Raw genomic sequence first — 24907 nt, 5'->3', positions numbered from 1 at the left:
CATGCAGGACCGTGCAGAGATCCACTGAAAAATAAAGCTGATGATGCAACTGAAGCTTTGTTTCACAACACAGCAATGTTGTTTTAACCATCACAAGAAAAAGTAACAAAATGTTTTCAGTATGTTACTGCTTGCTAAATTGAGGGGAAAACAACATTGGTGGGGATAGATAGAGAAAGAATGCACACACCAAGCATGAGAGAATCAGAATATCTTTAATTTTATTTTTATCAAATGGTGCTTAATTTTGGGTTTCCAGGAACTGTGGAACCCAGACCCTATGACAAAGGTTTCGATCCAGGTGGTACCACTGTTTCTAAGAGGGAGCATAAATTTGCATATTTAGTCTATAAGCTTCTGCAGATTTACTTTTTTAAATTATATTCCAGGATTGCTATATTTTTCAACCAAAACTTGCAGGTCAATTTAAACAATTGTGTTGGCTGGCAGAAATGCAACAGATCCCATTTCCTGACATAAAGCTAAAGTAATGAGAAATCTAAATGTGTTGAATGTTTTTGCTTGTGAGGCAAAGTATCTTTCTCCGACTAAAGAAGTAAATTTGTTTCTTGCTCACAAATACTGAATACACATTCTGTGCAATAGTTTACAAAAAATGAAATTTCTAAGAACTGATGAGATAGGTAGATAGATAGACAGACAGACAGATAATCTTAATTTTACTTCTCATCTTTGCCTGTTTCTTTTCCTGATACAGCCACTGCCGTATCCAGTGAACAAAATCCTGTAATCATAATAGCTGTGGTAGCTGTGGCAGGCACAATCATCCTGGTTTTCATGGTGTTTGGCTTCATCATTGGGCGAAGGTATTATTTTCAAATATTAAGATGCTTAATAGATAGACAGGAATTGGAAAAACTCAAATGCACATTAATCATTGGTAAACAGCAAGTTTATATAGATACATCTGTAGAGATTATTGCTTGCCAGTGGGTAAGCAACTTTAGGGATTGAAAAGAACAAAAAGTTTATATCACAGTATCATTTTGATAGAAGTATCTGATTCAGTTCATCATCCATATTACTAGTCTTATTTACAAATGTGTTACCAAAATATATCTTGATATATGTATTTAAAACAATTTTAGTTATCTTAAAGGACAGAGGCCCTTATCCCAGGAACAGTTACTACCTTTTAGAACTGGTTTTCTAACTGCTTATGACAAAAGACCTAAAAGCTATGTATCTGCACTCCATTTTCATTTGCCTCTTTCAGTAAATTTCTAAGGGTTCTTTGGGCAAAAACAGCAGTATACTACAGGATATCAATAATTCATTGGTGATCATTGAATACTTATTGATGCATAATCTATCAGCTGTAACAGTACACATACTTTAAACTAAGCATGTACAAAACCTAGAATTATATTTCCTATTATGTTCATATTATTACTTCTAATACATTAAAGTGTGACACAGTTTTAATTAAAAAAAATGTTTTTTCCCCCTAGACACTGTGGCTATAGCAAAGCTGACCAAGAAGGAGATGAAGAACTTTACTTTCATTGTAAGTGCTTTGCTGTTATTTCATCCAGGAGATTCCAGGCCAATTACAGTAGATTGGTCCTGGCACTAATAGAACAGTGACAGTGTTAAAAGAACATTTTTGCTGAGAACAAAGATTTTAAATTTGTGTAAACAGCAAATGTAAAGTTAAAAAAAAATCTTCCAAAGTAACATCATAAATTTTATTACAGGGCTCTGTTAATGCAGGTAGTCCCCACTTAGCAACTGTAACTAGGATCTGCAATTCCATCACTAAGCACCGCAGTTGCTAAGCGAATAATCATATGACTGCCATGGGCTTTATGACTCACTTCCCCCTTTAATTGTTAAGTAAAACACCATGGTTGTTGAGCAACATATGTGACTACAATTTACGATTTTACTTTGTCTTCCTTTATTTACTCTGCTTATTGAAAGCCAGTTGCAAAGCACATAAATAGTGATCATGTGACCGTAGGACACTGCGATGGTCATGAATTCATACCTGTTGCAAAATGCCTGATTGGCAATCAGTGACTGCCGGATCTTGTGATTTTCATAAATTCAAGGATTGATCACAAAGCTACTTTTTTTACACCATTATGTAACTATGACCGGTTGCTAATCAAGGCAGTCAGTAAGCGAGAACTATCTATATGCTTCTTTCCAGTTCACAAACTTTGGATGAACATGCAATAGTTTCTTAATCATTCTTCTGGAGCAAAGATGATTGATGTAATGAATAATTGTTGGCCCAATAAATTTTTGATTATGACATTTATATATTTTCTCAGTTGTACCCAAATTGAATAACTAATAATGATGAATATATATGATGAAAATAATAATAATGTTTCTTTCAAAATTTGTTTTCACTAAATAGCTAGCATGAAGTGCGAAAGTGTTTTATGTTGAAAATAGCCCAGTCAATCAAGATTTAACTTATCCGTGAACTGTATCAACTAATTTGTGCATATAGATATGAATTGAATATTTGAATTGTTTAAAGACAATATCAGTAATTGTCGATGTGAATGTAATCTTGTGTACTAATATGTGTATTATATTTATTTCATTAATTCTGTAATCCTCAACATTTCCATAGGAATAATTACTATCTAAATATGTATCGATCAGATTACAAAATTTTCTAAATTTTGTCAATTTGCTACTCAGAACCCAAACAAATATTTGATAGTATAAAATTAAATTAATATTTATTTAAATTTGGAGTTTGATTTTCATTGTATCAATATTTCTATTGTGTTTTATATTTTGTATTCTATTTTACTGTGAGCTGCAGCAAATGCTTATACAAGCAGAAAGATGGAGTAGAAATATATAGGACAAAAATTGTATATTAGGGGAAATTGCTTACCAAATGTGGATGCTAAGAAAGTACATAGAAAATATGCATACCAAGAGAAATATATATAATAGTTCATTCAGTAGTTTATGAAAATATTTTTCTACATGTGAAGTGATGCAGAAGAATACAGTTGGAAAAATAAGTGTCTGAGCAAAAGTGGAAATAACAGACTCACTCATCACACTTAGGAGATCAACAAGTGAACAGTTGTGAATGTGCAGGATGATAATTATTTAAATCAATGGAAATTTTTAGTTAAAATACTGGAATTTCAGAATAAGGTAGAAATAACAATTATATATATTTAATAATACAGATTATATGTTCACTCTGCCAAACTACCTGGATTTAGCTTTTCCCCCTCAAATTTAATAACTAATGATGATGTTAATCACACCTTAATATCTGGTATTCATGTCCATACAATGAATAAAAAGTCCTCCTGCTTGACAATTATTTTAAAGTTTCATGATTTGGTGTAGACTTGCCCATTTGTATAGTCAAAATATCTATCTACTTTTTCTACTCCCTTTTTTTGCAAGTCTGTTGAACAATCAAATGATGAATGGAAAATATACATATATTAAATAAAAGCTACTGAACTGAATAAAAAGACACAGTTCAGTAGCTAAAGGATTAGTTTAAGACTACTAGCCATAGAAATTTTACTATAGCACTTCCTTGGTGCTCAGCACTGGATAGACTGTGCAGTTTCTTCAAAGGAGGATTTCATAATGCACAGGAGCATATAAGAAACAACTATGTTCACACTGTAAAAGCAGTGCGTCTTTTCTCAGCTTAAGCAATTGCTTCCGAAATGGTTCCCAATTGTTTCCACATGTGTGTTCACATAAACCCACTTTGCTTCTTAATAAAAATTAGGAAAGAGGTGCTTTGTACAGATCCCCACATATTCCAAATTACATTTTTTTTTTTTTTTTGAAGGATTTGGTTTTTTAGTAACTGGAGATTCAGATCCATGTTAAGTCAGAGTTTATATTTTCTTTTTCCTCTTTTCGGAAAATCAGAGCAGCCTGTATTTGTTCAGCTCATATGACAGCATTAAAATCAATGTATGGTGTTTTATTGCTTTCCCTCCTTTGATGACTGTGCATGGGAGGTAGATTTTTAAGAAGCTAGCAGCTGCAAGGGGAAAAAAGGGGGGAATTACTGAAATTCTCCTTCTTGATCTCTAATGGAAGCCTTCCCTTAGCGAAGGAAAACAGTGAGTTTCACTCTTCACAGAGCACAGGTTGAAAACATCCTGTCTAAATCAAGCCTTACTGAGGAAACCGAAAACAGTAAAGAGGATCAGTATTACAACGTTCTCATTCATTTTAAAAATAATGCAATGGCAGATATCCCACTGGTGAGATGGAACTATATTAAGAGTGTGAGAAGCTTAATAATAGTGTCTCGTTTTAGTTGAAGTGAGAATCTTCACATATTTAAAATAGTGCTTTTTTAAAAAAGCCTTCCAAATAATATCTGACAAGAAAGTGCAATCAATTTGGGGGGGGAGGGGAAGGGAGGGCTTTCATGTGTATGTGTCTATAAGGGAAAGTGCTAGCCAAAGAATATTTTTCCTCAGCATGCACTAATTTTTAAAATGATATGTTTGGGGGAAATTATAAATAGGTTAACAGCTTAGTCTTAATTGTCAGAAACTAATTTTGAATATAAGATTGTATTCCTTCATTATATTCCTTTCTAGAAGCTCAGTTATCCAATATTAAGGGAAGTTAAAAGCAGATTATCTACCATAAATTCTTACTGTTTTTCTTCTTTTCTCATCTCATTATATTTTTTTCAGTGTCTTGAGACAGAAAGCCTAGTTTTTAATTTGATATGGTCATTGTTTGAAAGAAAAAATAGTGTGCTGTATTCACTACAGGTAGTTCTCAACCTATGACCAACTGCTCAAAGTTGCTTCAGGAAGGATGTTTTATGGCTCATAAAGTAATTGAAGCTGTTGTAAAATGTCCTGCTGCTACCCCCACCCCACCCTACAGTCATATGTCTGCATTTTGGGCAAACAGCTCACATTCATGACTAGTTGTTAAGCGTCCCACAGTCACGTGACTGCATTTGCAGTCTTCTCTGCCACCTTTCCCAGAAAGTCAGTTTGGAAGCCAGCAGGGAACGATCCAAGCAGAGGGGACAGAGGAGTACTGAAATACCTTGTGGGGCTACAGGAAGGGAGCTGAAGCTTCCTGAACCACCAGACAGGATTTCCCTTCCATGCATAGAGAGAAAGATAAATCCTTTGTAAAGCTCCAGAAATGAAATTGAAATCCTTAGATATCAGGTCCATCCCTAAAGCTCCATGAAGGATTTTCCCTCTGTTCACTGAAGAGAATAGAACCTCTTTGTGGGGCTGCAGGAATGGATCTGAAATCCTAAAGATTTTAGTTCCACCATGCAGGTTCATCAAAGATTTTGCCTCCCTGAGCATTGGGAAATGGAAATTTTTTTGGTGAACTGCAGGAATATTTGAGAGAGAAAAGGCTGCCAAGAGGATTTCATCTCTGTGTGGAAATTAAATTCCTTAGTATGCAGCTCTTTTGATCCATCAACTTAACAATCCAGGAGTTTGCCTAATGACTGCAATTGTGAATGTCAGGTTTGGGATCATTGACTGAAGCAGTCATGTGAGTGTCTTGCTTAACAACCATTTCACTAAGCAATTGAGATTCTAGTCTTAAATGTGATCATAAGTCAAGGACTACCTGTAGTCATTTCAATTTTGCATCCTTTTTTTCCTGTACAATCCAGACACTTTGCTGACATATTGAAGAAATTAGAATTAATTTTAATGGTAAACAATAATAGCAACTCTTTAACTAGCTCAAAGCACAAGATTGGACAGAATATCCAATCTTCTGTCTCAGTTTTTATTGAAAGTTTTTACTTTTCAATAATCTCAAATATTACATTTTAAAGTATATAGAAAGATACGGTAGAAAATTTCAGTTAAGCAATACCAATTTACATTTTGTTTACCCTTTCTGTTTCTTTTAGCAGTGCCTCTGAATCTGAACAACATTACTTCATGTTGATATGCCAAAAGAGCTTTGGCATGTCAAAGTGTTTTATGACAGCTTGAATAAAGTACCATCAAAGACCCATTTGAAATTCACAAGGTTACCTCCAAGTCAGGCCCTTACTATAAGTGCAAGGAGAAGGTTCATTCTCCATCTCCTTGCCTGAAAGCATAATATAGATAGTTAACCTGTTGTTTTCAGGCTGTGCCTTTTTTGCTTTGGAACATAAATAAGAATGATTATCTTATCAATTCCAGAAATTGAGCCATTATCATTAGTACTGATCATATTATTGTTTTCACTTAGTCAAAAATGCTATGCAGAAAAATTAACATTTGCAGAATATTTGCAGAATATTTATATTACTAGCATTGCATTTCTATGTATTTATATGAAACAGGTATGACAATTGACAACTCAAATGCTACAGTTTGTAATTCATTTACAAAGGAATAAATCTCACTACACACAAAGGGATTTGTTGCTGAGAAGATATATGTAGATCTGTTGGGCCTGATCATTTCATTGATAGCACTTTGGAAAGTGTTGAAACCAATGTCTAAACATTTCTCCTTAGGAGTCTTCACTTTTATTGTCATTTCCCACTCCATTATTTTTTTTAACCAAAGCAGAACATTATTATTTTTTTCTCATTCCTTGCCCCTCCCTCCCTTGAAACGGTAGTGTTTCAACAAAAGATGTTTTCTGAAAAACAAAGTTCATTCCCTTTCGGCCAGATTGAATATGCAGTTTTGGGGATGACAAACTTTTGATAATGCTGATCAGTCTGTTTCATATTCATCCTTGAGCAACAGGTTTAAATCAACTGTCAGAACAAAGGCCAAATTCTTCATAATGACACTGAACTCAGAAATACATACATATATTCCAGAATGCAGATATATGGACTTATATGGTATAACTTTTATATAATAAAATATGATTAACATTGTTTGGACTATAGTATCATTGAAAAGTATAAATTACAGGTGGTCCTCAACTTTCAACATTAGGGGTGAGGTATCATCAGTACGCGGATGATACCCAATTATATATCTCCACCCCGTGTCCTTTCAGTGAAGCAGTCGACGTGATGTGCCGGTGCCTGGAAGATGTGAGGGTCTGGATGGGGGTGAACAGGCTTAGACTCAACCCTGACAAGACCGAGTGGCTCTGGGTCTTGCCTCCCAAAGGCCAACTGGATGGTCCATCTTTAGTCCTGGGGGGGGCAAATTTACCTCCCTCAGTGCAGGCACGCAACTTGGGTGTCCTCCTGGACTCACAGCTAAATCTGGAACAACATCTATCGGCTGTGGCCAGGGGGACCTTTGCACAGGTTCGCCTAGTGCACCAGTTGCGGCCTTATTTGGACCGGGAGGCTTTACTCACAGTCACTCATGCCCTTGTCACCTCAAGACTGGATTACTGTAACGCGCTCTACATGGGGCTACCCTTGAAGAGTGTTCGGAGGCTTCAGTTGGTTCAGAACGCAGCCGCGAGAGCGATTGTGGGCGCGCCAAGGTACGCCCACGTGTCACTATCCTCCGCGAGCTGCACTGGCTTCCTGTGGGTCTCCGGATGCAATTCAAGGTGTTGGTTATCACCTTCAAAGCCCTTCATGGCATAGGGCCAGGTTACTTACAGGACCGCATTCTGCCACACAGCTCCCAGAGACCGGTGAGGTCCCATAGATTGGGCCTCCTTCAGGTCCCGTCGGCCAGACAATGTCGGCTGGCGGGCCCTCGGGGAAGGGCCTTTTCTGTGGTGGCTCCGACCTGGTGGAATCAACTTCCCCCCGAGGTTCGAACTACTCCCACCCTGCCGGCCTTTAAGAAAGCCGTTAAAACTCTCCTGTTCCGGCAGGCCTGGGGCTGATGTCCCCGGGGGGCCGGGATATGATCGGACTCGCGGTATGACTGTATTATTTTATTGTTTTATGATTGTTTTAACTTTGTACGCCGCCCTGAGTCCTTTGGGATTGGGCGGCATATAAATATTTGAAAATAAATAAATAAATAAATTAAGTGAATGCCGTGGTCTTTAAGCAAATCTGTTTTCTCCATAGGCATTTTTTGCCAGAAATTGGAAGTAAATACCAGAAACCAACAAACAATGTCACAAATCATGCTGCAAATGGGTGTTAGGATGAGCAAGTTGAGATAACAGGGTGGGGGAGGAACAGCTGACATAACTTCAAAAACAGGTTGTAAGTAGCTCTGTAGAGATTTGTCATATGTTTGAACAGTCATTAATTGACCAGTCATAAGTCAAAGACTAACTATAGTGCTTGTTAGGACCAAATATAATTTGTGCTTCCAGTTGCTAACTCAAAAAATACAAGTACAGTTTGAATAATGCCTGGCATAGTTGCCTATACTGAGGGGAAAAAGAAACTGAGGTCTTATTTATTAATCTGTCTTCCATTTGATCACCCTGTAAAACTGCTGGCCATAAACATAAGCAAATCTGAGTGTTTCTGGGAAAATACTTGATTACCTTGTATACCAAATATTTTCTAATGCAATCACCCTGCTTCCTCCTTGTGTGCTTACAAGAGATCCAGATGAAAAAGAAATTCCATTTATAAAATATATTTATACCACATTTATATTGTAAATATAATTAGAGTAGAAAATCTGTTAAAAAGAAAAATCAGAATGTCTTTACAATGCCATTCCTAACACAATGTTTGATTGTTTCAGCTAGAATTCCCTCATGTGGAAGCACACTTGGTTTAACAAAAGCTTCCCAGTTCTAAGGAATATTTTATGTAATTAAATCTCGGGGTTGGATGCAACATAAATGGTTTGCTTCATCACAGTCATGCTTTCTTACATCATTACAGTTAAATTTCCAGGCACCAAAACCTACATTGACCCTGAAACCTACGAGGATCCCAATAGAGCAGTCCATCAATTCGCCAAGGAGTTAGATGCGTCCTGTATTAAAATAGAGCGTGTGATTGGTTCAGGTAAGGTGACTGGCTTCATATATGATTCTTATGTTTAGTCAAATCGAAACTCACATTTCATGGTGACAAGCAAATAGTTATATTTAGTTATGAAGCTTTGCTGATATCAAGGTAATTAGAGGCAACGGATGTAAACCAAATATGTAAAAAAACCTGGTGGTCCCAAACATTGGTTTTTATTTAGGAAAAAAAAATACCGTTGTATATTATAATTCAAATAATTTGTTTTGGTTTATACATTATTTCAAGAAGAAATTGCACTTGAGTTCAAATGCAGATTCCTTATACATTTCACCAAAAGCTTTCATTAAATTATAAATGGAATCTATGTGCATATAAAGGATATTTCTCTGAAGTTAGATCATATTTGTCCAACTAGGAGTTGGTTTATAGAGCCAGTTTTTTCTTCAGGGACTATTTTTGATGCCATTCCTAACACATTTCATTGAAGTTCTTGTCTTGGCTCTTATGGGTGATGGTAATTGTGCTATCATTACATTGCTTTCTTTCCTTTTTCTACATTCCATGCTCTGAAAACCTGTTTCCATTTGTTTGCATTAATAAGAGATGTGACACTTTCATTGCACTAGTTCATGTAGTGAAATTAAGTATCCATAGGCAAGAAAGATGTCAAATGCCTAAGTCTCCTGGAGGAAACATCCTTTGATTTCCTGTTGTTTTATGGTATATCTTTAAAGACCTTTTTTTTTAAGATCACCATTGCCAGGAGTGTGACAAGTACTATATTGTATACATAATTTTTAAGGAAGAAAATGATTTTGTTAAAAAGAATATACGAAAGAAAAATCAATCTTATGAATATTTACATAGAAGTAATTTCCAGTCACTTCGGTTTTATACACATGCACAGAGACAGACAGACAGACAGACACATACATATATATATAATGTGAAGTACAATAAGGTGATCACTAGGATAAAATCATAAACATAAATGTTTAATATACAAAACCAAGCTTTCGTTGGCCACACTACCGACATTGTCAGGGTATAAAATGCTGGATCCGGGAGTCTGTTTTTATGTGGCCGGCTGCTGGTAGTGTGGCCGCCGAAAGCTTGGTTTTGTATATTAAACATTTATGTTTATGATTTTATCCTAGTGATACCTTATTGTACTTCACATTATGTATATACCCAGGATTCGTGTTTTTAATACTATTAAGGATACACACACACACACACACACACATATATATATATAATTAATTAAACTAAAAATCGAAGAACGTCGATTCCTGGGTACATACATGTTTGAAGAATAAAAGACGATCACCAGGAAATAAAAACAATGAAGTTATTTAATAAATAACCGAGCTTTTGATGGCTATACTACTGCCATCCTCGTCAGGGTGTAAAAGCCAGGGGGTGATTAAGACCTTAAGGATAGAGGATGACGAGGTGATGGTATCTTTTGATGTCATCTCCCTCTTCACCTCTATCCCACAGGACCTAGCTCTTGCAACCATTAAAGACCTTTTGAGTCACAAGGGCCCAGGACGCCACCAGGATTCTCTCCGCCCTGAAGATCTCATGGACCTCTTGAGTCTTTGCCTCAAGACTTACTTTACATTTCAGGGCAACACCTATGAGCAAATAAAGGGTACCCTCATGGGATCACCCATCTCCAGCGTTATTGCTGAGGCTGCATTGCAGCAGGTGGAACGTAGCGATGGCCCAGTATTGTCCTAAATTCTGGGCCTGCTACGTTGATGACACCTTTGTTGTCATCAAAAGGAGTCATAAGGCTGACTTTGTGGGCATACTTAACTCGGTGTGCGCGGACTTGCAGTTTACGGAGGAGGAGGAACATCAAGGCAGGCTGGCATTCCTCGATGTTTTGGTCCACCCCCAGCTGGATGGGACCCTTATTACCAAGGTCCACCGCAAGCCCACACACACCGACAGGATTTTGCATTTCAACAGCAATCACCCGGTGGCCCGCAAGGTCGGCTGTCTTAGAACGCTTTTTAAAAGAGCTGACTCACACTGCAGTACGGCCAAGGTTAAAGCTGAAGAAAGGAAATATCTCTTTCACACCTGTAGGCATAATGGGTACCCTACGAAATTTATTAGATGCCATGGTGCTATATCCAAGCCACTCCAGAATCCATCTACTGGGGTACCACTTTCACAGACAACTCGTATCACCCTCCCTTATGTTAGCAACGTTTCTGAGGCTACAGCCAGGCTATTGGCACCCTACAGGGTAAGGGTTGCACACAGACCTGATCGAACGTTGCGTTCCTGTATCATGAGGTTGAAAGATCCACTCCCCGTTGCTGAAAAATCTGGGTTGGTCTATAAGATCCGTTGTACTGATTGCCCAAGCAATTACGTGGGAGAAACCTCAAAAAGAGTTAGGACAAGGATACAGGAACATAAGCTGGCAATACGGAGAGGGGAACATTATTCCCAGATTCTAACTCATATGATGGAGCTTGGGCATAGATTCGATTTTGACGGAGTGCAGGTTGTTTCCAGTGATGCCTCCAAAAGTGGTAGACTACTTAAGGAGGCCTGGTTTTCAGATAATAGGTCTATCAACCGATGTGTGGAATTACGCCTGGTATATCAGACCATGAGGGCATGGGAGATACGCACCTGCTTACGGAGGAAGCCCGCTAGTGTTAATGACCTCGAATCTTCATCTGAAGGGATTGGCAATGGGGCGAGGGGAGCCTTACAACTTAAAGCCCCCTTGATTAATAATTCCCACATATACCCGTCACGAATCAAAGAACTCATTGACAGCAGTAGCCCACCGCCAGATGTCCTAAATACTCCGGATATTCCTTCCCAACATCGTGCTCAATCTTCAGAACCACATATGGTATGTACTCTTCCCAGTACGAAACAGGACTGTTCCCCTTACGATCATATCGTCTCCTACGCTCCTGAGGATGTCCCTGTTATGACCTGTTTGGACACTCGTTGGAATGTTGATGCTCCCGGAATATGCAATGGTCGCAGCCGCCCCATTTAGGGCGTGGTTACGTGCTCCCGGAAGGCAGCACGACGAATGCAGGGAAGTGAAAGTGTGACAATCAGACTTGAAGCTCCGGGAGAGAGCGTTACACACTATTCGGATGCCAAACCCATACAGACATTGACTGCTATGAAACATCGCACATCCCACACACAGTTATGTGGCACATTGAGGGTTGCGGGAGGGAGTGAGAATGAGGATGCTGGTGTGGCCATGCGCCCCCAGAGAACAGTACGACAAATGCGGAAAAGAGAGGCGGCCAGACCTGAGGCCCTGCTGGATGATCGATCTAACAACATGCAGGTTACCTCAGTGCAAGATGACACGGAATGCTCTCCCCCCGATTTAAGAAACGTGAACAATAAGAAAGGAGTTGGCCATACGGGCGTGAAATGCAAAGATGAACCGCAGGATACCATGAGTGATGCAAGGATCAGCCGGCCGGGACTCGTCACGAGGTTGATGAGCCGAATGCGGGTGCGGCTGCGCTCATAAGCGAACTTCCCCACCCCCTGGCTTTTACACCCTGATGATGATGGCAGTAGTATAGCCATCGAAAGCTCGGTTATTTATTAAATAACTTCATTGTTTTTACTTCCTGGTGATCGTCTTTTATTCTTCAAATATAAAAATACATACATACATACATACATACATACATACATACATACATACATACATATATATAGCTATGCAGGTCTTGGTGTATTCGGGTCTTTTCCCGTGTAAGATTGAGAGTATTAACCATGGGAAATGGATCCTCTATGCAAACTGTTGTGTAAGATGGTTCTCTAGTAAGATGACTACTTCTGGGAAAACTGGATTCCTGGGAAACATTGATTTTATTTTTTTTTCACCCTTGGCAGATACACAGGGCAGCTTTTTAGAATCTCCAAATCCACATATATTGTAGAAAGTCACAGAGATGACTTTGGAGACACTAAATACAGATCCCAGTTGAATAAACATGTGTTAAGCCCAGGAAACAGAAAGCTTAAGAAAGAAGCTCAAAGTGACTCCCTCTAATTGACTGGAATAAAAGAGGGAGAAAGCAAAGAAGAGAAAACTCCATCAGACATTCAAGATTCTGTTTCTATAACCTACTTATATGTGTAAAGTATATTCCAGTCAGATTTGTGGAATCTGTTTTTTGACTTTGCCCACCTCAAAGGACTGACATACAAATAAATATCTCTTTATTTTGTCCAGAGTTGCAAATTGAAAAGTGCCAGTAGCATAAGTATTTAAAATGATTTTCTTTATAGCTTAACTCAGGAGCCGTATTCACCAAAGAATATTAAGAGGGAAATACTCCAAATACCCTAGATTGATAATCAAGAATGGCTGTCCATATCATTCATAAAATTTAAAAGTAGAGAACTTCTCTGCGATGAGTGGCACTGAAATTTCTGCACTTTCCTCTGTTATTCTAGTGCAATTGTCCATGGAATAAAAGCTCTTAGTCTTTCGGTGGTTGATGTGCATGTTTGATTTTGATGACTGCACTGTAATTTTCTGCTGACAAGTTTATGGTAGACAGCAGTGCCTATGTATAATAGGCAATCTCTAGTGTACTGCTTTTTCTGTTGGTGGCATATGGTTTTTTTGTAATTTTTGGGTTGCTGAAGACTAAGCTAAACTATTGAACACTGGGAGCCCGAACTTACAGAACTGAATATTTTTGTATGCCTTTCTTTCGGTGGGCTTCTGTAATTAAGGATGATGTTTAAAAATACTTCTTTATTTGGATTTGATAAAAGGCTGAAATTAAATCCTAGCAAGACCAAGTTGCTGCTGATTTTGTCTTAGTCTCTATGCTAATTTTAGATGGAGTTGCAGTCTCCTTGATGAAGCAGGTTTATAATTTGGGTATCGTCTCGGGCACCTGCTGGAATAATATACGGAGGCACAGGCTTTGACTAGTGTACAGGTTTGAGCCCTTTTTAGAACAGGAAGCCAATATTTAAATTCTTACTTCTTTGAACTGCTACATAAACTTTAGTTAAGATTGCCTTGAAGACTATTCAGAAACTTTACCAAGTTATAACAGAGATACTACATCAATACTATTGATGCTGCAATGGTTGTCAGCTTTTCTTGGTAAATTCAGGAATCAAAGTGCTGATTGTAAAGCCTTATAGTCCAGACTACCTATAAAGCCTTATGGTCCAGGCTACCTTTTTCCTCCAATAAGAATTAGTTGTTCTCTTTGATCCATCCATCAAGAATGTTCTGGGTTCCTCCTCATTGACAGATCAAGTGTAGTGGAAGCAGCCAGCCCTTTTAAGAACAAGCCAGCATTATCTACCAAAAAGTATATACCTGATCCCTGACAGCCAATAGAAGAAAAGAAGGGAGATCCCTTTGGACAGAAAAAGTTTGGTGTGGCTCTTATGATAAATGGGAGCTACGCCAGGCAAGGTTAGAAATCTACTAATAGTAGATTTTAGAATTACATTAATGTTTTTGATATGTAAAATGTGTTTTTCTGGAATAATTTTTTAGGCCCCCAAAATTTTTTCAACAGATAAACAAAGACTTAGCCCTTTATTTTATTAACTTTATGTAGCCTCCCATTTCATGAATGTGATTCTGGGTGATACAGAGTAAAAACAAAACAATAAAAATACATCTTAAAATAACCATAAAAACCATGAATCTGACATGGAAGTGTTTTATATATTTATACATATGTACATACATAGATAGATACACACACACACACACACACACACACACACACACACACAAACATATATATACTGCTCACAAAAATAAAGGGAACACAAACGTATAGGAACCTATACATTTGTGTTTCCTTTATTTTTTTGAGCAGTATACACACACACACACACACACACACATATATACATATATGTACACACAAAATATCCTGACCCCATTTCGTGTAGGATTTTAAATGTCAAAAGCAGCACCTTGAATTGGATTTGAAAGCAATTTGACAACCAATACAGCTAATTGAACAGAAGTGAAATGTGTGCCACCCTAGGAGTATCCATAATTGCTGTGCTGCTGCATTCTGTACCAGTTGAAATTTCTGAATACTCATCAAGGGCAGCCATGGGTAGAGTGCATTATAATGGTCTATTCAGGACATGAGCAGCACATGAGTAACTAAGCAGAGCCTATCAATTCAGGAATAGATGCAACTGGTGTACAGTTGAAGATGTGCAGAGGCCATCCTAGCCACAAGCATGAGTTGTTGGTCCAGAAGGACCTTTAAGTTACATACCAGTTCTCCCTGGGGCAAAGCCACCTGTTCAGTATCAAATGTGGTAAGGTTCTAAATCCAGGTAGTCTGTTGTTCTCCAGCTAGACCCTCATAGCCTCTAGGCATCGAGACTGAATATTAACAGCATCAGGGGTAGATACGTACAATTAAATATCATTAGCATATTAATGATCCTCATTCCATGGAGGTGGATGTTCTCACCCAACAGTTTCATGTAGAATACCAAGCCTTGCAGAACTCTGCATAGTAAGGGTCAAGGGTGGAATCTCTTTCTCCCAATCAACACGAACTGGTACTGACAAGAAAACAGCACAATACAATACTTCCCACTCTCACTCCATGGAACCAATCCAGAAGGATACCATGGTCAATGGTATTGAAGGCTACAGAAACATCAAGTAGAGTAAGCATGGATGCACTAACCAGTGCCATCTCCGTCACATACCCAGGCCTGAATTTTCACTAGTTAATGAAATCTAGCTCATTAAGAATCCATTAAAACTGCACAGTCTTAATAATCTTCCCTAAAAAAGGGAAATTAAACACTGGATTTAAATTGCCCAGTATGGTGGTATACAGCAATGACTTTTTGAGGACAAGATGAACCAACACCTTCTTAAGAGGTAGAGGAAAGCCCCCCATCTCAAGGAAAACTTCACCACTGCAAAAACCCATGTATGCAATACACACATTATCACCTCAGCAGCCTTGGTTAGTTAGCCAAGACGGGCAACCTAAGGAGCAGCTTGGCCAAACTCATAGTCATGGCCGAGTCATATATATCCATTTCCTCAGGTGCAATAGGTTTAAACCAGGGGTATCAAACTGCCGGATGCAACATGCCGAAACCACGCCCACCCCAGTTCTGGCAATGTGGAAAAAGTCACGATACGTCACAACATGTCACATGACATTGCGAGTTTGACACCCCTGGTTTAAACCATTTTGGATTAACACAGGAATCTCAACAGATCCTGCACCAAAGTTCTCCTGAAACTAAGGGGGAACAAAATGTGATTGAATTCTTAAGTGCTTAAAAGAGGATTTTAAAACTGATAATTTTTAAAGCTTGGAGGGTTTTTTCTTAATTTCTTATTTTCTATTGTTGTTCCTTTATGGCTTTTTGCTCGTGCCCATAATCTCTGGAGCAGGAGAGTGTGACTGAAAGGATGTTTAAAACGCTTCAATTTTGTAAGGTGTTGGACTTTGCTTGGATTAGCTTTTGTCCTCTTACTGGTTTGATTTTCATTTTCCAATATATGGAAACATTGTGCCTTGTCGCTTATCAGTGTGAACTAAAATGATTCTATTGCAAATAAATGTGTTTTTTTTTTAAATTCAGGAGAGTTTGGCGAAGTATGCAGCGGTCGTCTAAAGCTTCCAGGCAAAAGAGATGTTGCAGTGGCCATTAAAACCTTAAAAGTGGGCTATACTGAAAAACAAAGAAGGGATTTTCTTTGTGAGGCAAGCATCATGGGACAGTTTGACCACCCCAATGTTGTTCATTTGGAAGGAGTTGTTACCAGAGGTAAGTTGCAATCAGTTGTGATTTTTGAACAACTTTCCAAATTGTACCTCATTGTTACAAAATTTCAATGGTACGTGGTTCAAATCAGATCATTGTACTACATAAAGTAATGGATTTTTTTCTCTTTTTTATGCACGACTAACTGAAGCGATATTAAATGTATCCTACAGCTTGAGAAAAAAAAACTTAAAATTTTTGCATGAAGAAAAAATGGCAATGCTTTGTAGCAATTTTTTTCCTAGTCACATTTAGCATTAAATAAAATTCTCAATGTCTTTTCTTATTAAATGAAGTGTCGTTTTTCCAGAGTTCAGTTCACACAGCAGGAGACAGAAGAACACACTGACATTTTGATTTGTATGGTTTGATTTTTTGAGTCATGATCATTTTCTGTACAGAGACATTTAAGGACTTAGTAGATCACAGGAACTATTTTGGAAGCATTAGGAGCAGTCATGCCTCATTATTCATCTTTCAAAGAAACAACATGTTTTATCAAAATGGGGACATTCTGTTCAGATACAATTTCCTTAAACCAAATATGCCTCCCTTTTTCTATTTCTTCCTTTTAGGAAAACCAGTAATGATTGTAATAGAATACATGGAGAATGGAGCACTGGATGCATTTCTCAGGGTGAGTGCCTGAGGGAAACATATATAGCACTTCAAAAATAAAATATATATGCTACCAATTTAACATAATAAAACATTTTCAATGTAAAATGAGAACACACTAAATTTTAAGAGATCTCTGAATGGTCTTAGTAAAATCAGATTAGAAATTAGAAGACCAGACAGGATCAAACGACATTTTTGGCCATCTAAGTGATCCAACATGGCATAGATACAGTGGTTTTGGTTAGCATCACAGACTAGGACCTGGAGCCATGTTGTGGGAACACAGTTATAGCTTTTCTCCATTGAAGAAAAGACAGTCTTTAAATTAATGCAGAAATAGTTCAAAAATCATGGAAGTACTTTTTAAGAGCCCTACATTAGCATTATTTTACATGAGTTTATTGTTTGTGGCACACAACATATAAAACTCTAACTTGGCCCTTAGGAGCATTCATTAATATTAATGAATATGAATAAGATTAATAGCAAAATATATTTCAAGGCTTTTAAAATACAGTGTTGATTTCACTGCCAATCTTTTCGGCAATTGGTTTTCTGTCAATAATCTGTGCTTCTGATTTGCATGTATATGCGTACATGTGTGAATGTTCTATTTGTGTTAAGAGGCTAGATTTATTGTGTCTTTTTCATGGGATTAGCTTGTTCTTTTGATTAAAATATTCAACAGCATGAAATAAAACTTGAGAAAGCAATTCTGCTCAGGTATTATTATGTGAATAAATATGTTTGGTTTATAAATATGGGATTGGGTTTTTTTTTTAGCTGAGTGTGGAAAATTGAAGACACGTAAGGTTTTTGATAATTTGTGCAAATTTAAAAGTTTCTCATTTGGGATAAAAGAATTTAAAAGGATGGAATTTTCTGCTCTGCTTATTTTGTTCTTTATACAGATTCATCTAGCTATATTTATACCTCCCTGATTTATTATTGTTATTATTAATTATGCAGGATTACACAAATGAGTGTATGCATGAATAATTTTTAGTATAAATTTGTATTTTCCCCAAATACTAAAGGTCATAATGTACAGCTACAAACATGCATATGCTATAGCAGGGGTTCTGGTACCAGTCCATGGGCTGTTAGGAACCGGGCCGCACAGTTGGAGGTGAGCAGCAGGCAAGCAAGCAAAATCAAAACTATTCCCCCCCCCCCCAGTCTGTGAAAAAATTGTCTTCCACAAAATCAGCCCTGGTGCCATAAAGGTTCGGGACCACTGTGCTATAGAATGACATATGTCTTCATTATTTTAAATTATTAATTTAATATTTAAATAACTTAAATTAATAATTTAAACATAAATTAAATAATTTAAACAAACATCATGCCCACTTCCTTCAAAAAATGATGCTTGCAATGTATGGAATCATATTTTTGAATTGTAGTATTTCTCCATTTTTAAAACATTTGAACAGTACTACGATGGATGAATGAATGAATAATGAATGAATGAATACAGTGATACACACACACACACACACACATATACTTACATAATAAGAATTTGCGCACATGCTTTCAGAACATAAAAGCACACATTTCGTTCCTGAAAACACCCCTAGAATGGATTCCAACATCACTTATATTCAAAGATCAGCTCTCAAGCCAAAGAAAGTTATGTACGCCTGTCCGAATGCCATCCTGCATTTAGATTCTAAAAGGTAGAGATTGAACGTGTGTACTTTCTTTCCTCTCAGGTACTTTAAGCAGCATCTCTCTTTCCGTCTTCATTTCAGAAACACGATGGGCAGTTTACAGTAATTCAGCTGGTTGGGATGTTGAGAGGAATTGCTGCTGGAATGAGATACTTGGCAGATATGGGATACGTACACAGGGACCTAGCAGCACGCAATATTCTGGTCAATAGCAATCTTGTTTGCAAAGTATCGGACTTTGGTCTATCCAGAGTTATAGAAGATGATCCTGAAGCTGTCTACACCACAACTGTGAGTTGTACATTTAAAAGGAAAAAAAATCCACTCCAATATACTCTAATTTTCATACACAGTAAGATATTAGGTTGGGTTTGCTTTGGAAGAGAATGTACCAGATATTTATTAGGAAGGGAGGTTGTGCTTTGTCAGATTTTGTAAAAAAATTTTACTTAATAAATACTCATATAAAAAACTGCGTACTACATCGTCACTTATGCTATAAGTAGAACATAAAACTGAGTCACAAAATATCCCCAGACGTTGTAGATCATCTAGTGTTCTTTCTGCTTTCCCTTCCCCTTTCTGATTTCTTGGGGAACAGTTTATTCATTCAGACATTTTGTCCTCTGGAAAATGTTTGTATCATCTAAACACCAGTGGCTTTCTAACTGAAACATCTTTTATTTCCCAAAGATTAGTTCCCATTGAGGGAAACTTCATATAACTATCCTTAACCATTATCCTAGACTTAAACTCTTAACAAGTCATCTTATTAACAAAAGAATTGGTTACTAAATTTATTGTATCACAACACTATGACTACTAGTAATGATGATGTGATTAATTGTTTTTAAAATAGTAGGGGTTTTTTAAACAAAAAAAAATTAAATTACCTTAATACTGTTTGGGAACTCTTGTAATAGGGGAAGCAGCTGACCATTATTTAGAGTCCTGTTTGCATAAGTTGCATAAGAATGCATAAGTTGAAATGCTCAGAAGTGGAAGCTGTAGAAGCAGTATGACAAGGCTTTTCATAAACCATCATAAAGGTGCCAAAGAGATTACTTCTTTTCAGCGTTGTTTTGCTTTTCGGAAACCTGCATTCTCTTCGACACAACTCCAAAGTTTTTTGTTTTTTCATTTATAAAACGAAGCAAGTTTTGAGAAGCAATAATATGGAATAGGGTGAACAATTTTGATCATCAAGTGAGATTGGGAAACTTTGCTGCTATTCTTTCTTAATCAATGGAAAATCTAAGACTTGAGTGGTGCGGTGGATATCAGGAAGGAAAAGTAAGAGGTTATGGCCAATAGTTGCTGGGTTTATCTACTTCTGATCTAATTAGGAGACAATGGTAATAGTGTCTAAAATGTTTGAAATACTATGTACTATCCAACAGACATGCTTGGATATATATGCGCCACCACTGAGCTGTGGTAGTGCAGTGGTTAGAATGCAGTACTGCAGGCTAATTCTGTTGATTGCCAGCAGTTCAACCCTCACTGGCTCAAGGTTGACTCAGCCTTCCATCCTTTCAAAGTCCGTAAAATGAAGACCCAGATTGTTGGATGCAATATGTTGACTCTCTAAACTGCTTAAAGGGATGTAAAGCACTGTAAAACAGTATATATGTCTAAGTGCTATTGCTATATGCAGTGAGCTTGTTTCAGAAACTTTCTTCTCCCATAGGGTGGCAAAATTCCAGTAAGATGGACAGGTCCAGAAGCCATACAGTACCGGAAATTTACATCAGCAAGTGATGTATGGAGTTATGGAATAGTCATGTGGGAGGTGATGTCTTATGGAGAGAGGCCTTACTGGGACATGTCAAATCAAGATGTAAGTTGCCAAAATATAATTATACTGCTTATAATATGATATAATTGGAAAAGTCAAACTTACAAGCAAAATGGCCAGGATATTTTACTCCCAGGAGCACATAAGAAGCTTTAAAGTAATAGCCACATATATTTTATGAATAACTTAATTTATAAGTTACATTTATTTTCCCTATTCTTAAAGTTAGCCTTATGCAAACTTTGTGATCATTCAGCCAACATAGTACTACAATTACAGTACCTAGGTATTTTGTTTATGATTGTTTAGTTACTGGCTATGGTACATAATAATTAAATAATTTTTAAAAGGACAGATAGAAAACAAAAGGTGTATCAAGGGTGTTCAAACATAAATGATTTGTAGACTTTATTTTATCTCTTAAAAACACGTGAAAGAAAAATGAATTTTTTTATGTGTCATTTGAACATTCTTTATACCCAAAAGTTGCTATATTATATTCTACATGCAACTAAAATCTTTATGAAACAGGGTATTGAAATACAAGTTTATGAACATTCTTTTTCCTCAGAGGATATCTTTCTATTTTTTTAGTCTCCACCTATACTTATATTTCAGTATTTCTGATCCAATAGTTATATTACAAAATTCAAAGAATTAGAAATCCAAAAACAAATTACAGTTTGATAAACAAGTTAATCCAGAAATTGATTAGTAGGTTACCTGGACACAAGAGATCCCACAAATCAATTTCTTATAAGTGCTTCTTTCTTTAAAGCTGGTTGTGAGGATTTTCTTAGACATATACGGAAATATTTTTATATTTGGATCACCAACATAGAGAAGCAGCCAAATTCAGTAAATAATACTGAAAATAAATAAATGAAATAATAAAGGTATCTAAAAATTACAAGAGAGGAAAGGAGAAATGAATAATCTTTCATCTCTCACATTTGTGTTCTATAATTTATTGCAGCTGTCTTTCCATTACCTTCAAACAAAATAATATAATCCTTTTATAAATAGAAGAAGAAATATTCTGAAATAAGATAACCTAGTATACACCTTCTTACTATCTTTAGTCATAGGGTTGAAATTGTCATATTTTTTTCTTTATAAAACACGTAGTTAACTCCACACCCTAAATCTTAGCCTCCGGCTTGTTTATGCAGGTGTAGATTAGAAGTTATTTTCATAGGATCCAATATAGGTCTTTTAAAAGAATTTGTTGGTCCTTTTCTATGGATGTGAACTCCTTCGATTAATGTTTTTGAAGATGTTTACTCCTTATACAAAGTAGACTTATATGCAGGAAAGAAAGAGTCCTTGATCTTATCAAAACTTTAAGCATAATAGTGCCTGACTTTACAGTCAAGATCAGTAAAACTTCTAAACTACAAAATAGTTTGTAGTTTTTTATCAGCAAATCTAAACTACAAAATAGTTTGTAGTTTTTTATCAGCAAATAGTTTGTAGTTTTTTATCAGCAAATAAGATTCATGAAGGATTTGTAGAAAGCTAACATATATATATATATATATATATATATATATATATATATATATATATATATATATATATATATATGCAGGAAGTTTTTCAGACAGATGTCTAATTGATTACACCTTGACATTTTTTTAACTGCTATACTGCAGTTTTACTTTTTACAATCTCTTTTGCCTTGCAGCCCCCAACTAGGGGCGTTAAGCAGGCTCAAGTCGCAACTGCGAAACATTACAAATCCAAATTTCTTTTTCTGACAAAGAATTAAAGAATTAAATTGGGAGACTAAGATGGCCATTTCGAGCTCATTCAATCAATTAGACATCTGTCTGAAAAACTTCCTGCATATACTCCCTTGACTCAGCTGGCAAAGAGGGAGGAGAGCCTGTGGCTTGGTGGTTAAATCACTGCCTAGTATGTAAACTGCCCAGGTTCGAATCCCATAAAGGTGTGGCTAACTGACGAGAGCAGAATGAGCTCGAAATGGCCATCTTAGTCTCCCAATTTAATTCTTTAATTCTTTGTCAGAAAAAGAAATTTGGATATATATATATATATATATATATATATATATATATATATTACCCTGAATGAACACCCTGTCAGCCCAAATATGGGAGAAAGAAATCTTCTTTCAGGGTAATAATCTCCTCCCCCTGTCTCTCTCCTGATAGCTAACAAAGTGGGAGAGAACCCGTGGCTTAGAGGTTATAACATCTGCCTAACATGCAGATAGCCCAGGTTCGAATCTCAGAAGAGTAAGTTTGGCTGATGAGAGTTAAAGGAACTCGAAATAGCTATACCATTCTCTCTTTATTCTTTGTTAGCAAAAACCTAAAAATGTAAAATGATGTCACAGTTAGTGACTGCTGCTTGTGGATGGCTCTAGATTGAGCTGATACAGGCAAAAGAAAAGAAAAAGAAAGAAGATTTCTTTCTCCCATATTTGGGCTGACAGGGTGTTCATTCAAGGTAATAATCTCCTCCCCCTGTCTCTCTCCTGATAGCTAACAGAGTGGGAGAGAACCCGTGGCTTAGAGGTTATAACATCTGCCTAACATGCAGATAGCCCAGGTTCGAATCCCAGAAGAGTAAGTTTGGCTGATGAGAGTTAAAGGAACTCGAAATAGCTATACCATTCTCTCTTTATTCTTTGTTAGCAAAAACCTAAAAATATATATATATATATATATATATATATATATATATATATATATATATATATGTATATATATTCTCTAATTACGTTAAAAATTCGAATCTGGGTAAAGCCATGCAGTAAAAACAAATAAATGCAAACACCAGGATAATATCAAACTAAAAATCGTTTAATAAAATGCTGAGCTTTCGTCGGTCGGCACTTCCGACATCATCAATGCATAAGAGCAGATCAATGGGAGTCCCCTTTTTATAATACTGGCCGGTTTTGAACACGGCTCCTGGACCTGGTCATCGGTTCATCCAACACCCTTAATAGTTTAACTCCTAGGAGGCACGCATTGGCTGTTCCCTTGGTGTTTTCCAAGGCTTCTATTCCATTACCCACTTTTCTTCCTCCAGTCCCTCCCCTCATACACACACTGCTGTCTGTTATTCTACCACTGATTTCTAACACTGCTGTTCTCCTTTCCCCCCTTTTTTGGCCAATCGCTTCCTTCGTGTATGTCCAATTATCTGCTTCCACCCCATTGGGTCTCGGGCTTGCTTCTCTTTCCTCCCCCTTTTTCCTTTCGATCGTTTTCCTCATGTATCTGTAGTCATCTGCCGTATCTCCATTGGTTTTGGGAGTCACTGTTCTTTCCTCCCCTCCTTTTTTTAGTATTCATTTTGTTTGTATGCCTCCAACTATCACATTGTGCTAAACGCTCTAGTTCATTCCCTCTCTTCACCCCCATCTAGGATCATATCTATTCCTTCTGTACGGGGCTGTCAATGTGCTGTGTATTTAACTCGGTCCTCCTGCTCTTTCACCCTGTTGTTCCTGCACGTGTGCAAGCGTCTCCAGAGTAGTCTGCTGAGCGTGTTCGGATGTCCATCCCGGGGGCTTTCAGCAGATATGTTCTTATACTCGCTCCTCTGCTGGGGGGTGTTGCTCCACTCCGGGGGTGCGCCAGGGCATCTAGGGGACCTCCTTCCCACTGTTCATTCCAATCTTGCTTTCTCTTATCCATTGTTCGTATTCCTTGCCTCTGTACCACCAAACCATCTACAAACTGCCCATTGGACTCCGCTCCCCCATTTAACAACTGTCATGCTTTTTTTGCTCGTGTGCAAGCTCCCAAAGGGGGGTTCTTCTGCCGGTTGTTCGCAGGTACTCATTGTAGGGTTGTCAGTGAGTTGTGGCATTATTTTCACCCCATGCTCTCCTAACTCTGTGCCTAAAATATTTTTGGGGTGCACTTCTTGTCCCCCTTTCTCTATTCCCCTTTTGGTATGCACTGTTGGTCTGTTGTTACTTTGGCAGGTTATTCTCTCTATTGCCCTATTTCCCTGACCTTTTGACAGGTGAGTAGATCGCTTTCATTGGGATTCATGGCGTTGTTTATCCCATGTTCTCAGTGTCTGATGTGCTGGGCAGAGTTCTACGTCGCGGTTTACAGAGTTCTCATCGGAGAGCCAAGCCTCTTTAAGTAG

General features: G+C 37.3%; 1 protein-coding gene across 4 annotated transcripts in view; it reads left to right on the top strand.

Annotated features, from left to right (window-relative positions):
* EPHA7 (EPH receptor A7) overlaps nt 1–24907 on the top strand; it is a 194805-nt gene that overhangs the window by 145941 nt on the left and 23957 nt on the right. For 2 of the 4 annotated variants that reach the window (XM_039342702.1, XM_039342699.1), the window contains 7 exons: nt 719–827; nt 1473–1528; nt 8765–8890; nt 16493–16678; nt 17251–17312; nt 19054–19263; nt 20663–20812. In XM_039342702.1, coding sequence (XP_039198636.1) covers nt 719–827; nt 1473–1528; nt 8765–8890; nt 16493–16678; nt 17251–17312; nt 19054–19263; nt 20663–20812 — 899 coding nt within the window. Of the gene's footprint in view, nt 1–718; nt 828–1472; nt 1529–2176; nt 4289–8764; nt 8891–16492; nt 16679–17250; nt 17313–19053; nt 19264–20662; nt 20813–24907 lie in introns of those variants that run through there. The other 2 variants (XM_039342701.1, XM_039342703.1) reach the window with 2 other exon arrangements.

This window comes from Crotalus tigris, unplaced genomic scaffold (genome assembly GCF_016545835.1).
Source record: "Crotalus tigris isolate CLP2741 ecotype Arizona unplaced genomic scaffold, ASM1654583v1 scf7180000017804.1919176, whole genome shotgun sequence".
In the NCBI taxonomy this organism is placed as follows: Eukaryota; Metazoa; Chordata; class Lepidosauria; order Squamata; family Viperidae; genus Crotalus; species Crotalus tigris.
Note: the sequence above shows the minus strand (reverse complement) of the source record. Positions and strands in the feature narration are given on the sequence as shown.